This window comes from Podarcis cretensis (assembly GCF_951804945.1).
Source record: "Podarcis cretensis genome assembly, chromosome: 11".
Classification (NCBI taxonomy): Eukaryota; Metazoa; Chordata; class Lepidosauria; order Squamata; family Lacertidae; genus Podarcis; species Podarcis cretensis.
In genome coordinates, this window is record NC_137180.1 from 7,410,704 (window position 1) to 7,426,887 (window position 16,184).

The 16,184-nt window shown below is 44.1% G+C and overlaps 1 protein-coding gene and 1 long non-coding RNA gene across 2 annotated transcripts in view; one reads left to right on the plus strand and one right to left on the minus strand.

Annotated features, from left to right (window-relative positions):
• NTRK2 (neurotrophic receptor tyrosine kinase 2) overlaps nucleotides 1-16,184 on the plus strand; it is a 187,453-nt gene that overhangs the window by 113,369 nt on the left and 57,900 nt on the right. The window contains exon 14 of the mRNA XM_079996083.1: nucleotides 14,127-14,315. Within this exon, the coding sequence (XP_079852209.1) occupies nucleotides 14,127-14,315 (189 nt within the window). The remainder of the gene's footprint in view (nucleotides 1-14,126; nucleotides 14,316-16,184) is intronic.
• Nucleotides 1-16,184, minus strand: part of LOC307227102 — a 212,884-nt gene that overhangs the window by 7,492 nt on the left and 189,208 nt on the right. The window lies entirely within an intron of this gene.

The window sequence follows — 16,184 nt, forward strand, 5'->3', positions numbered from 1 at the left end:
CATATGCTGGGCCATCTGCCTTCATCTTTGTCATTACTATTGTTCTAGCTGCTTGTGAGGAAGCAAGCAGTGGCTGCTGTCATTCCTCACCCTCCTCTGGGCCAATGAAGAGGCAGCAGTGAGGAAAAGATAGAGCCAGGATTTTATCAACAGAGCACTTAGGGCCAGGGTATGGGCCTTGGTAGGGGTTCCTCCATGTGCCAGTCACTTCAAGGTATCTCTTGAAGATTTTTGTCTTTGCAGCTGTTTAAATAGCCAATCGCTTTAATTATTGGTTTTAATAGCGTTCACCGCCCTGAGATTTTATGATATGATGGACACACACACATATATAGGAGCAAATAGTGTGGAAGGCATTGGCCTGGATTGCAAAAGTAATGGACTGATGACTGAGCAGTGGTTTCTGTTTCTTCTCTAGCCTAAACACGATATTCACGTAATATTTCAAAGAAAATGTAGTTATCCATGATCAGCCATGTGCAAAATACTTTTTCCATTACCTTGTTTTCACAATATATATCATATATTTAAAGCCCCAGAAGAAAATGCAGATGTTTAATCTTCTGTTGCTCTAACCTAACACAAATATAAATACAATATATATAAATCCACAGCCATTCTTTTGTGGATTCCTAGAGCATTTCTCAAATGTACCTGCTCAACAAGCCCTCTTATGTACGGTATTTTATTCAAACGAAATACACTTTGCTGTTTATGTGCATTACTGAAGGCATTTGTTGCTTGTGTTAATGCAACCTGAGTCTACCGTCTGTTTGCAAAAAAAAAGTGATTAACAATACTCCTATAATAATAATTCTATTACTACAACAGCAACTTTCTGTAGAAAAGGTCACTTAGAGGGTTTTTTATGTCAAAGTGGATGCCAGCTTTTCATTATTTATAAGTGGAGAGATAAAGCTACACATTCACCATGATAATAGAAAGTTTTCCCTGTCCTGACCTCTGAAGAAGTTTCATGCTCCAGTGTGGTTTTTTTAAGTACTACAGAATGCAAAATTAAAAAACTTTCTGAATTTGAGACATTTTATAGACTTTGGCTTTTAATACCTAGCTAGGATCTAAAAGCCTAAACAGCACAATCCTATAGCTACATACCCCCATTGGGTTCAGTGGGGCTTACCTATGCAAATGAGTATGAGGCTGAAACCTCAGCTAATTTTATTTCACTCCTAAGCCAAAGGGACTTTTCTGTTTCAGGAACTTCATCCATTTTATTTGTTTGTATCCTACCCCTCTCCAAAATTCAGTGCAGCCTCCATGACTCTTCTTCCCCCACACCCCATCTAGGAAGTAGTTTATGTTGACAAATATTACATAATATGGTTAATGGAACTTTCTGCTGGGTAGACATGCATAGAATTGTGCTTTAACAAATGCTGCAGGTCTCCTCAATTCCTAACCTGCTGAGCTGAAAGGATGGGGAGAGTGCTGTTGCATTCAGTGCTGTTTTTGGGCTTCCCACAGGCCGTAGGTCTGCCACTGTGAACAGGAGGATGGACTAAATGGGCCTTTGGCAAGATCCATTCGGTCTCTTTTTATGTTCTTCTTGAAGGGGGTGGGGAGAAGTAGAAAGGTAGATCCTGTGAAATGTCAGGTGTTGTACTGTCTTCATAAAATTCATTTGGAGGGGTGATCCATCTTTTAAGTTGTGTACTATAAATCTTTACTTTGGTTTACGTTACGATTTGTCTTTTGGGTTTGTGAGGAGGCAAATACTGTGGGCACGTTGACCAGAAGGCATTTCATTTGTTCCTTAGAACTGTTAGAAAGAACTCAGTCCTGCTGTCCTCACAAATCTGTAACAGCTGCTAAGCCCTGGTGGTTGTGCCAAACAGTCTGGCAAAGCCAGGCTCTAGCAGAATGTTAGGGCTTGAGCAATGTACTTTAGACATAGATGAATTGAGCTAATAGCTCATATTTCTCTGGTACTGTGGGCCAAGTCATGCAAGTCCTTAATACCTACTCTGGCAAAACTCCCACTGATAGTTTTGTCTCAGCATGAACCAAGGAGTTTTCAAGATTTGATCTTGCATTAATTTCTCAGGGGTTAAAAATGAGGAATGGATTTTCATAGATTTTCAATTAAACATTATGTAGACATGAAACTGTCGCTCTTTGTAATATAAGAGACCAAAGATCCATCATTTCCCTCTTTGCACGGCATTGGACTATAAGGAAGATGTATTACTTTAACTCATTCTTAACAGCAGAACATTAATCTGCAGTTGTATAAATGAACTATTGTCTCTCCAGGACAGAAAACGTCATTTGCTAAAAATCATGCGCTGATTATTTCAAGACTTCATGCTTTACTGGTCTGGAGAGCACTCATGCATAGTCGAGGGGAGGTTGCTTAGCACAGCTTGGCCTGCCCCCTCTATTTGCAGAGAGATCTCTGAAGAGGAACCTCTACACATGAGTAGCTACTGCCCTCCAGGGTCCTCTATGTGTGTAACACGTAGAGAGGGCTTCTCTGATCCTCATTCACATGGGACTTGTTATGTATAATGAGGCTACGAGTTAATAATCTAATCTCATTCACATTTATTTTAGAGGAAGTCCAACTGAACTAAGTGGGAGTTGCTTCTGAGTAAACATGCACAGGATCAGTCTGTTAGGAAAGTCTGGATGGTTCACTGTTACAGATCCACTTAGCTGAATGAGTAGAAGAGCCCTCAATGCTGCAGGGTCATCTTACCATATCCAAACTTTTCACATTGTTGACACACTTTTTAGACAAGCATCATTTCGTGCCGCGGTACTTCGGTTTTGCTAGGAAACCGGAGGTTAAACTAACCCCTTTCCAGGAGTGTGGCTAGCATTCGCACGACACAGCTGCACACTGCAGCCAACACACTAATGTGTTAATAATTTAATAATAATAATAATTTTTTATTTATACCTCAGCCTTCCCAGTTTAAAAATCGGGCTCAGTGAGGCTAACAGCAAGTATAAAACATTGATTAAAATGCGACTTAAAAACAGCATAAAACAGCATAGAATACAACATAAAATGCAGCATAAATATCATTAAAATTCTAAAATGCAGGGGCATTTTTTGGGGGGAGGGGGACCCTGACAGTAGACATCGAATGATCACCAGTGCTAACTGGCCAAGTTGGTCCTTCCAGGGTCAGCAAGGAGGTGTGTGAATAAGAATTTAAATTTGGGGACCCAGAAAGGGTTTCTTCATAGAAGAGGAAAGGGAAAAGGGAATAGAGGATCAGCCTAATTCTGATTGAATTAGGTGGAATAGTTCTGTCTTACAGGCCCTGCAGAAGGAGATCAAGTCCTGCAGGGCCCTAGTCTCGTGGGACAGCATTCCACCAGGTCGGAGCCATCACTGAAAAAGCCCTGGCCCTGGTGGAGGATAGTCTGGCTTCCTTAGGGCCCAGGACCTTTAAGCTATTATTATGCATGGACCTTAGGGTCCTCTGTGGGACATACCAGGAGACACAGTTTGGACACATACCAGGGACACAGGTGGCGCTGTGGGTTAAAGCCTCAGCGCCTAGGACTTGCCGATTGAAAGGTCGGTGGTTCGAATCCCTGCGGTGGGGTGCGCTCCCGCTGCTCGGTCCCAGCGCCTGCCAACCTAGCAGTTCGAAAGCACCTCCGGGTGCAAGTAGATAAATAGGGACCGCTTACCAGCGGGAAGGTAAACGGCGTTTCCGTGTGCGGCTCTGGCTCGCCAGAGCAGCGATGTCACGCTGGCCACGTGACCCGGAAGTGTCTCCGGACAGCGCTGGCCCCTGGCCTCTTAAGTGAGATGGGCGCACAACCCCAGAGTCTGTCAAGACTGGCCCGTACGGGCAGGGGTACCTTTACCTTTACCTATGCATGGACCTTAGGGTCCTCTGTGGGACATACCAGGAGACACAGTTTGGAAAGCTCTGAACTCAAGGTGTTGAAGGGTGTGGAGCATAAGACCATAAAGTCCCCTCTCTAAAATTACCTAGTTGCACCACTGTGCCAATCAATCCATCATTTTATTTGTATGCCATCTTTCCAAAGTTAAAACAATGCTCAAGGCCGTTTGCAACAATAAAAAAATACATAACTACAAACAAAAGTAGTCATAAACAATAAACAAAACATCAAAGCATATACAACCAAGTTGAACAATTTCCACATAAATCATAATTTCCAAAATAAAAATGCAAAAAATTAACAACATCAACAATAATCCCCACCCACCCAACAACCCCCCTAAAGAATGCCTCAGCTAAAGGGTCTGTTCAGCAGCCTCGGCTTCTGTAGCTGGAATCAGTCAGGGTCCCACCGTCCCAGCCCAAGTGGGAAAGGCCTGCAGGGCAGGGAGCAGGTCTTCCAGGACCCACAGCCAAGATGGCCCAACTACCAAACACAAGCAAGAGACACACCCGAGTGCTGTCTGTGTGTCCCTCTATAATTCTTTATCATTCACTGATTTATACTCTCCACTCTCAAAAGAGGATGTATGTGTTTTAAGGAGGATAAGGAAGAATGATGCAGACAGGCACATTTCACATTTGAAATGCCACTCCTCTAATTTGTGTATTTCCACTTGATTTAGGGACGTGGGTGGCGCTGTAGTCTAAACCACAGAGCCTAAGGCTTGCCGATCAGAAGGTCGGCAGTTCGAATCCACGCGATGGGGTGAGCTCCTGTTGCTCGGTCCCAGCTCCTGCCCACCTAGCAGTTCGAAAGCACGCCAGTGCAAGTAGATAAATAGGTACAGCTCTGGCGGGAAGGTAAACGGCATTTCCGTGCTCTTCTCTGGTTCGCCAGAAGTGGCTTAGTCCTGCTGGTCACATGACCTGGAAGCTGTCTGCAGACAAACACCAGCTCCCTCGGCCTATAGAGGAAGATGAGCATGCAACCCCAGAGTCGTCCGCGACTGGACCTAACAGTCAGGGGTACCTTTACCTTTACCTTTATTTCCACCTGATTACAAAAAAAAACCCTTGTATGAATAGAAGGGCAATCAGGGACGTCTGATTCTATCAGCAACCAGTGTTTCTGCTACCTTCCATTTAGGACTAATAAGGTTCGATTCTTGGCCTCTCCCTATAGGTCTGGGATTGTCTTTCTGTGTCTCAAATCCTCAAATCCTAGAGAGCCTCATTGTAGACAATACTGAGCTGGTGGTCTAAGAGCGCTTCCAATGGTCTGAAGTGAGCATAGAGTCACAACAGTCTGATCTCACGTGGAGAGTTCATTGCAAGCAAACAGGCCACTAACATTGGTTGCCATTATAAAATGGTTTCTGGATCAAACTTGCAGCCGTGAGCACTTTTGATAGCACAGCTATAATAAAATACAAATAGCTGAAAGGAGTATATATTCATTTCAATCGGGAAATTGCTTATTTCATCATTCTCTAGGGAACTGGCGTGTTTGACATCAACATTTATTATGCAGGATCTGTTTCTGAAAGGTTTAAAGTTCTATTTAAATTAGCGAGAGTAACCCTTTGACACTGTTGTTGATTATTTAGGATGAACCAGAATGTGACTGTTTCACTGCCCTTGTTATGACTTATTGCCAACGTTGTCCGAACCCTAAAAATGTCACTTCAATGCATTTCCTCTTCATCAAAGTCGAACTACAAGGTAACCCATTGCCGTTCTCTTCAGGCCTTAGAGAAATATATTTCCCTGTCAACCAAAAAAGGTGTAACATGACAATGGCCTGATAGGTGGAATGAAAGCTGTATAGAGAAGTGTTTCATTCCACCAGGATTCATGAACTGTGACCTTGAGCTTGGATCCCATTCAGCCAAGGGGGAGTGAAACCTGCAAGTTGGTTCTTGAACTTGAACTTTATTGCATAGGCAGCCAGCCCATTCCTGTCAAAGATCAGGAGGAAATCCTCCACGTACTACATTGCAGATGTCGCTGAAATAGGCAGGCTACCCAGAATGCTTGAATGGAGGGATACTTCAAGAGAGATCAGCCCTCTGAAGAAGTCAAACAAGATTTATTAAGTTAAAGCCCTATACGGCCTAGGACCCTCGTACCTACGGGACCGCCTCTCCTGGTATGTCCCACAGAGGAACTTATGGTCTGCAAATAAAAACATCTTGAAGATCCCAGGCCACAGAGAGGTTAGGCTGGCCTCAACTAGAGCCAGGGCTTTTTTGGCTGTGGCTCCGACCTGGTGGAACACTCTGTCACAAGAGACCAGGGCCCTGCGGGACTTGACATCTTTCCGCAGGGCCTGCAAGACAGAGCTGTTCCACCAGGCCTTTGGTCAGGGCGCAGCCTGACCCCCCTCCTCTGGCAATCTGCACAGAATTTTGCTTATTGGTTGCCATCAATTTGATTTTAATTAATTTTTATAATGAAATGTTTTTAGAATCGCTGGATGATTTTGATTGTTGTTAGCCGCCCTGAGCCCAGCTTCAGCTGGGGAGGGCGGGATATAAATAAAAATTATTATTATTATTATTATTATTATTATTATTATTATTATTATTAAATATAGGTACAAATAGACTGGGAATGTTTTATTCAAGTTGTTCCTGGGGGGAATACGTTGTGAGCTCCAGCATGACCTTACAATTTTCTCCCCTGGTAGATGAGGCCATAGGGTTGGGCGCATGGCACACCAGTGTTCTTGCTTGAGCGTGCTGCAAATTTCCTGTGTAACTTCCAGGAGCTGGAGCTTCTTCCCATAAGCTGAGGAGGTCATGTGCTTACAGTGACACTCAAAACTCTGGGGTGCTGCCAAAGCCAGTAGCACAATGATACACAGTAGGAAAAGAGCTGCAGGCCAACGCTAAGGAATGATGGACACCCTGCAATACCATAAAGAAAAAAAACTAACTGGAAAAACCATATGTGCAATGGAAACAGAAAGCAAACATGAGAATCTACCTTTAATGTTCAGCATTCTAGAGAAAATCTGGCTACAATATGTAGCCTAAGGATAACCTTTCAAACACAGGTCTCGCCATTTGAAAGTTGGGAAGTCCTCCAGCTGCGGCTGTGTGCAAGTGTTTCTGCTGTATCCTGTTAATGGCTTAAACCAGGCATGGCCAAACCTGGCCCTCCAGCTGTTTTGGGACTACAACTCCCATCATCCCTAGCTAACAGGACCAGTGGTCAGGGATGATGGGAACTATAGTCCCCAAACAGCTGGCGGGCCAAATTTGGCCATGCCTGGCTTAAACATATAGGAATGCAAGAGAGAGAGAGGACTACGAGAGAGAGAGAGCGCAAGGCTCTTGTAGCCTCTGGAAGACTTGTAGGAAGCCAGAGAATCCAACCTCCTAAGGGGAGAATGAGAAGGATCCTGTTGCAAGGGTGTTGAGAGAAAAGTGAATATGGGAGGCACACAGGAATTCATGAGATAGGGTAGAAAGAACTAGAGAAGACGATAAGTACTTAGGATGTGTTGCGTGCCATTTCCAGAATCAGAAGTAGAACAGGTGTAAGCAATAGGATTTTCTCCAGATGGCAGACTGCAACTTCTATCATCCCTGACCAATGGCCCCATTGGCTGGGACCAATGAGGATTACATAAGAGCCCTGCTGGATCAGACCAAAGGCCCATTCTCCTGTTCTCATAGTGGCCACCCAGGTGCCAGTGGGAAGCCAGTGAACAGGACCTGAGTGCCAGAGCACTCTTGCTACTTGCGATCCCCCCCCCCAATTGGCGCACACAGGCCTGCTGTCTCCAGCACTGGAATCTACAAAATCTGGAAGGCGGCATGTTGGCTAACTCTGAAGTAGACCCAGCTTCTATAAGACCTACTTACTCCAAACAATAAGTAAAGTTATAAATATAAAAACAACCACTGCCCAACATATTACTCACTTTGGCAAAGAATGAAGTCTTTTATTGCTTTAATATTTCAGAGACATTGATGCAGCCTTCACAGTCTAGCTTCTTAAGTTGCCCCAGCATTTGTTGGGCAAGAGGTGGGAGTGGTAACAGCAATGGAATTCAGTCAGGCTGGGTCTCTGATATCAGATTTATTGGGTGCAATAGCAACTGGGAAGCATGGACTTTCAGGTTTTTTGAGTGGGCAAGTAAAGTACTCTGCTATTATTGCATGACACTACAGATGGCTTCCTGGAGTGAGAGTTCTCTGTGGAAATGTAAGCCAGTGGACATTTTGTGGGGGAGTGAGGCTCTTGGGTGGGGGCAGAGGATGGTATGGTGGCTTCTGGCACTTCCATGGTGTGTGCAGCAGGAAAAGGTTCCTTCACCAGAACGTTGACACACCCCAGAAGGGCCAGTCGCAATCTATGCATTTTTTGAGGGGGGGGGGAGAAACCTACATAAGAAACATGGATAACTACCATATTTTTATGTCTATAAGATGCCCACACGTATAAGACATTTTGGGGGACTCAGATTTAAGAAAATGGGGGGAGATGTATCAGTGTATAAGACGCCCCCTAATTTTTGACATTATTTAGAGGAACCTAGTCTTATACATGGAGAAATACGGTGCTTTTCCAAATCTCCAGGCTAGACTCTGTATTGGAAATGATTCACGTACAACTTCATGCAACTCAGAATGTACATCAGATATAAGGAGGAAGGATGGAAAGCTAGAGAGGAAGTATTTCTCCTGTGTTCTCTCTCTCTCCTAGGCAGATTGCTGTTTCTTATCTGTTTTTAGTTTCCAACTTTAAAAAATTAGAAAAATAATAATCTTAACATGAATTCAGCTGGCAACATCAAGTGGAACTCCATATGTGGTTACTATTAGCAATCGGTGACCTGCATTTCTAGCCATATTTTTTTTAAATGTACTTTTCCAACTTTTGGTTGTAAGCCAAAGCTGGATTTGTGAAAATAACATCAATAATAGGTGTTTTCAAAAGGTTCCTTCTGCTTCTGACAAGTAATTAGCTGACCCCATTTGAACCAGATGCAGCAGAATTTCGGCATTTGGGTGGAAAATTACCCTTTGCCTCAAAGTTCACACACTGTGCGTATGGGAGAGTTGATGGAACAGTGAAAGCTACTTCCAATTCGAAGTGAGTGTTTTTAAATTCCCTTCTGAAAATTGTTTTGCATTCTTGAAACCTCACGCATACATTTGGTTGTTCAATTAAGTGTTGGCTCTATAGCATAGCCTTTGACTGTGGTGTAAATTTGGCAGTGCATTAAGGAAATGGGATGCAGCTTTTCATCTAATAGCTAGTCTGTCAGATAAGCAAGCATTAAAACAGTTTGTACGCCAGTTTACTCACATTTATCAAGGGAGCTGACAAACAAGGTATTTAAAGAGGTGTAAATTTAGCTGTCTCCTGACACACAGAGATTTGCCATCTGTTAATTACATAACAAATAGAGGACAAAAGGGGGGGGAAGTAGGCATTGCGAAATCAGAACACTTGCACTAAGCTCATTCATTGCCACAGTTTTGTCTGGAGTATTTTATTATCTTCTTTTAGGATATTAAAATATAATGCTGGTTTTTGTTTCATTGTTTTCCGTTGTGGCTGTTTGTGTGGCATTAATGTAGGTCAGGTGAAGGTTTTCAGAGCACCATCTAATATTGGTTTGTGGGATCAGTTTCACTTGTTGTGGCCTGAGGATATGGACAGGATACTGGCAGGGGTCTGGATTATCACAGGTTACATTCAACTAAGTTAGTTCCAGCCATGTCATTGGTTGAACTCTGGGTCTAAGTGAATCATGTCCATTACAGTGGTGCCTTGCAAGACGAAAAGAATCCGTTCCGCGATTCTCTTCGTCTAGCGGTTTTTTCGTCTTGTGAAGCAAGCCCATTGACGGATTAGCGGATTAGCGCTATTAGCGGCTTAGCGGCTTTTAGCGGCTTATCAGCTTAGCGGATAAGCAGATAAGCGGCTTAGCAGCTTAGAAAAAGGGGGGAAGGAAAAAGAAGTCAGAAAAACTTGCAAGACATTTCGTCTTGCGAAGCAAGCCCATAGGGAAATTCGTTTTGCGAAGCGCCTCCAAAACGGAAAACCCTTTCGTCTAGCGGGTTTTTCGTCTTGCGAGGCATTCGTCTTGTGGGGCACCACTGTAATTCTACTGGTTCTACTCAGAATATAAAATATAACTAACACTGGATACTGCCTCATGTGCTGTGTGTTCTGTTGACCCTTGCTTATCATGGCTAATAAATATTAGCCAGGAAGGTTTGACCATATGAAGCGGTTGAGATGGGGGTGGGTTGATACTTCTTTTCCAAAAAAATGGTGCAGCAGTGATCCCTTTCTCAAGAGTCCCTCCCTGGACTCTGAAATTCTAGATAGCTATGATCCACTTCCAAATGTCCAGGGCAAGAGGATTGAGAGATGGCAGCTGAACAGTTTCAGGCTTGCTTGGATGAAGCTACCCATTTCACTCTGGCTTCATGGATGGCACTGAAATTACCTTGGTCACCCTGACTGATAACCTTTATCAGGTAAGCGACAAGAGGGAGTGCAACTCTGTTGGTTCTTGATCCCGTTGTGCTTTTGATATCATTTAATAAAATGTATACATCATTTGATTGTAAAAACAAACCTCAAGGCAGTTTACAAAAGATAAGACAGTAAAATCAAGAAAAAATCACAACCCTGCGGGTGTAGGGCGGTATATAAATTTAATAAAGAATAATTAAAGAATAATGATAACTCTACTTTAAAACAGATCAAGATTACCTCAACTTTCTTTTTTCCTGATTTTGAGATTATTATAGTCAATTAAAGTAAATAAGAAGAAAAAGGAAAGAACAGAAAACAAGTTAAAAACAGATCAAGATTACCTCAGCTTTCTTAGCATCTGGGTGGGCTTGTCTAAACCAGAATGTTATTAGCAAGTGCTTAAAAGAGTACAGTGAATTGGTCCAAGTTGTTAAGGGCTTTATATGCTAATAGTAACTTGGCCCAGCAGCAAATCGGCAACATTTCAGATCTCTTGAGCACGGGGCCTCACCTGTCGGCAATCGTGCTCCAGCATTCTGCACTAAGTATAGTTTCTGGTTCAAGTGTGAGGAAAGCCCCACACAGAGTGCATTGCAGTAATACAGTCTTGAAGCAAGCAACACATGGACTGCTGTGGTAAGGCTTTCCTGGGCCAGGAATGGCCTTCCCTGTCAAACAAGCTGCAGTTGGTAAGAGACACTTCTAGCCACTGAAGTTCCCTGAGCCTCCAGATACCATTAACTATTGTATCCTCCTGTACTGACACCATATTACAGGACCTCCTCTTGTAGCTGCAGAACTGATCCTGGACAGTAGCATTGGGCGTCTTCTGCTCAGTTCCTTGGCATTTGTGCAGGACACATGCTTTTTAACATCTATATGAAGATGGTCAGAACTATCATCCAGGGGTTTGGAGAGTCATCAATATGCAGATGGCACCCAGCTCTGTCTCTCCTTTCATCTGATTCGGAAGAGGCCTGGAATCAGTAATAACTGGAATTGGATGAGGGTCAAGAGGCTGGGAATGAATCCTGGCGAGATGGAGGCATTGTTGATGGGTGGGTTCCAGGTCCTGGAGTTAGGTAGATGGCCTGTTCTCAGTAGTGCAGCACTCCCCTGAGAGCTTGGGGGTTCTTCTAGAGCAGGCATAGGCAAACTCAGCCCTTCAGATGTTTTGGGACTACAACTCCCATCATCCCTAGCTTACAGGACCAGTGGTCAGGGATGATGGGAATTGTAGTCTCAAAATATCTGGAGGGCCGAGTTTGCCTATGCCTGTTCTAGAGCTGTTGTTATTGTATGCCCTAGTCCTTTAAGAGCTAATCCCATTCCGGAAGAGCCAGGTGGGGCCAGGGAGTTGCTCTGCAGAGGAGCCCCTCAGCTTTTAATATGATGGAAAGTAACAAGTAAAAGGAACTCAGCATTTCGTACAAGGTACCCATAGAAACAAGCAATTGCAAAGAAAACAAAATGCTACTGAAGCAGAAAGGAGACATATTTGGCCATAAGTAGAATCAAATTTCAGTTCCAAGTCATCTGCTGAAGTGACTATCATGAAATTTACAAGTTTGTTTGTAACAGAGTAGCATAGAGGAAGTCAGAAGATGAGGAACACCATCAAGCAGAGGCTGGAGACTTCTTTCCTGTTATTTGATGGGTTTCCTGGTTCACAACAGCAGGTGATATGTTAACACTTGTTTGCAAGCTTGTTTGCATTTCTAATTAAGTGCTAAAGGTTGCGTTTTAGCTGGATGAAGAACTTTTGTTGAAGCCTGAAGTATTTTCTAAGCTGGGGTCCAAAGTAAGAGGAGGAGTTCAGTGGCGTTTACTCTCACTACACTACGCTCCAGCTTCAAGATTTCCCACTACACCCCTGGTGTAGTGGCAAGCAGCCATAGTAACTGTGGTGCAAGTCATTGCTTTTCAGGTAAACTGAAGTTAAGGGGGTAGGAACCACCATGTCATATATAACTGAATTCAAGATGGTCAGTGGATTGAATTAACTTTCTGATTTATGAATTCTGATTTATGAAAAGCCTCTAGAGTACAGTGGTACCCCGCAAGACGAATGCCTCGTAAGACGAAAAACTTGCAAAACGAAAGAGTTTTTCGTTTTTTGAGTTGCTTCGCAAGACGGATTTCCCTATGGGCTTGCTTTGCAAGACGAAAACGTCTTGCAAGTTTGTTTCCTTTGTCTTGCAAGTTTGTTTCCTTTTTCTTAAAACCGTGCATTCATAGCACGCGGTGTGGTAGCCTTTTTTGAGGTTTTTGAAGACTTTGGTGATTTTCGAAACTTTTCCAAAGTCCGTGCTTCGCAAGACGAAAACATCGCAAGACGAAAAAACTCACGGAACGAATTAATTTCGTCTTGCGAGGCACCACTGTACTTTGCATTGGACGGTGATTTTACAATACAACATGAGCAAAAGGGGGAACTAGTAAAGGGATGTGTGGTCATGTGCCTAGGAAGAAGGGATGACCAGTGAGAGGGTGACCTCAGTGGTTGCATTTGTCCTCAGGGCCTGAGGCTCCCCATTCCCAGAGTACATGGTGCTGAGTGAGACAACAACAACAACAATTTATTATTTATACCTTGCCCATCTGGTTGAGTTTCCCCAGCCACTCTGGGCAGCTCCCAATCAAGTGTTAAAAACAGTACAGTGTCACATATTAAAAACTTCCCTGAACAGGGCTGCCTTAAGATGTCTTCTGAATGTCAGGTAGTTGTTTATCTCTCTGACCTCTGATGGGAGGGCGTTCCACAAGGCGGGTGCCACCACCAAGAAGGCCCTCTGCCTGGTTCCCTGTAGCCTCACTTCTCGCAATGAGGGAACCGCCAGAAGGCCCTCGGTGCTGGATCTCAGCGTCCGGGCAGAACGATGGGGGTGGAGACGCTCCTTCAGGTATACTGGACCGAGGCCGTTTAGGGCTTTAAAGGTCAGCACCAACACTTTGAATTGTGCTCAGAAACCGAGATAGCCAGACTTGGTATAAGGCAGCTCAAATTAGCGCTGTCGCCTCCCTCACCATGCAAGCCATTCTGGGAGAAGGTGCATTTGAGCTGCTGATGAGCTGCTTTTCTCCATCCATTCCATTGCCTCCACATTCCATGGCTTACATAGTCACCAGTATCTTACAAGGAGACCCACTTAGGACATGAGTCGTCATCTCTACATTTGCTGTGTTTTATTATTCATTTATTTGTTGCGTTTATATGCTCCTCATATATAGCTAAGTTTAATGTGCTGTATGAGTGGGCACTTTATTTATTGAAATGCCATCCAAATGGAAAAGAATGAGAGTTTTAATTGGAGCAAAACAGCAGGAGAAACCGTCTTCGGAACCTTCTAAAAGTCAGCACTGTCTATACGTAATTGCCACGGTTTGCTGTGGATCAGCTTCCAAAGTGGTAACAGGATCAGAGCCAAAGTGATGGGCAAAAGGTCAACTTCCAGAAGCGGCAGCTGTTGAGGTCGGAGGCAAGCAGCCTGGTCAATGCTAGGCAAACAGGCCCCACAACTCAACCTTTGGTAGGTCTGCTGCCTCGGAGGTGCAGAAGTTAAGGGACTAGGCCTCTGGGTGTCCTGGTCTAAAGCTCTCTTCCCCATCCTCTGCGCAAAACCTTACAGTATGCTTGGTTCTAAGCAAGATAGTGAAGGCAGAGCAATGATAGAGGGAGGGGAAAACTATGTCAAGTTACAGGGGCATCTTTGTTTCTAACTTTAGGTCCTTCTTCAGTTATCAGCAATGACGACGATTCAGCGAGTCCTCTTCATCACATCTCTAATGGAAGTAACACTCCATCTTCTTCCGAGGGCGGACCAGATGCAGTAATTATTGGAATGACAAAGATTCCCGTAATTGAAAACCCTCAGTATTTTGGGATCACAAATAGTCAACTCAAGCCCGACACGTGTAAGTACAGGTGTTTGTTTATATGTCTTTCAGTCGCTGGTTTTTCCTCTCCTGAACTGTGTACGAGAACCAAACAGCAAATTAACAATGCAGTCCTAAACTTTTTCATTTTGATTATGGTGTATAATCTAATTTCATTTAGATTGTGTGTTCAGTTGGGCTTTCTCTCATGGTGCAAGTAGGACTGCAGCCTAAATGAGCTTTTGAGGTAGGAGAAATGGGGACAGGTGGATTTCCACAAGCATTTGAATGCGTCAGGCTCTGAAGATCAAAATCTGGTACAATTTTAAATACATGTCAAGGAGGCATAAGCTAAACCTGCAAAATGCCAAAGGTCAAGTTGTAATGCAAATGTTTTGTTTCGTTTTCAGGTAAGTTTAGAGATGTTTGGATTAAATTAATGGTTTCTCCTGTATGTTTTTATTATTTTATTTATTACATGTATATACCACCTTTATCTTCCAAGGAATCTAAGGTGGTATACCTGGTTCTCTTCCTTCCCAGTTCTTCCCCACAAGAACCCTATGAGGTAGATTAGGCTAAGAGATGGTGACATAGTGAGCTTTATGGCTGAGTGGAGATTTGAATCCTGGTCTCCCAGTCCATAGTCCAACACTCTAACCATTGTGCCACAGTGGCCAAGGCAAATACACTAAAACCCTTTCTGTTGATTATTGGAGCAATATATAAAAAGCAGAATGAGGCCGTAGATTGTATCACAACAACAACAACAACAACAACAACAACAACTTATTATTTATACCCCGCCCATCTGGCTGGGTTTCCCCAGCCACTCTGGGCAGCTTCCAACAAAATATCAAGATACAATGGCCTATTAAACACATGGGACGCGGGTGGCGCTGTGGGTAAAACCTCAGCGCCTAGGACTTGCCAATCGTATGGTTGGCGGTTCGAATCCCCGCAGCGGGGTGAGCTCCCGTCGTTCGGTCCCAGCTCCTGCCCACCTAGCAGTTCAAAAGCACCCTTAAGTGCAAGTAGGTAAATAGGTGCCGCTGTATAGCGGGAAGGTAAACAGCATTTCCGTGTGCTGCGCTGGTGCAGGCTCGCCAGAGCAGCTTCGTCACGCTGGCCACGTGACCCGGAAGTGTCTCCGGACAGCGCTGGCCCCCGGCCTCTTAAGCGAGATGGGCGCGCAACCCCAGAGTCGGACACGACTGGCCCGTACGGGCAGGGGTACCTTTACCTTTTTTATTAAACATTAAAAGCTTCCCTAAACAGGGCTGCCTTCAGATGTCTCCTAAAAGTCTGGTAGTTGTTTTTCTCTTTGACATCTGGTGGGAGGGTGTTCCACAGCGCGGGTGCCACTACCGAGAAGGCCCTCTGCCTGGTTCCCTGTAACTTGGCCTCTCGCAGTGAGGGAACCACCAGAAGGCCCTCGGCGCTGGACCTCAGTGTCTGGGCAGAACGATGGGGGTGGAGACGCTCCTTCTACATAACAGTAGATTACTGTTATGAGAATCATTTTAATTCCCCCCTATTATTAGTTGCTCCCCCCTATTATCAGTGCTCCCAACAGTGGCAACAAACTCAGGATGCCAGCCTATTCGCTTAAAAAAAACAAAAAACTTTTAAAATTTAAAATTTAAATAGCTAGCAGGCTGTGTTGGTAAGGAAGAGCTCAAAGTTGACCTCTTGGCTGCTGTGGTAATCTTGTTCTATACAGTGGAACCTTGGTTCTCGAACGGCTTAGTTGATGAAAAAATCGGCTCGCGAATGCTGAAAACCCAGAAGTTAGTGTTCCAGTTTTCAAACGTTTTTTCGTTTTGAGTGCAGGAAGCTCCTGCAGCCAACTGGAAACCGCGCCTTGGTTTTTGAATGTTTCGGAAGTTGAATGGACTTCCGGAATGG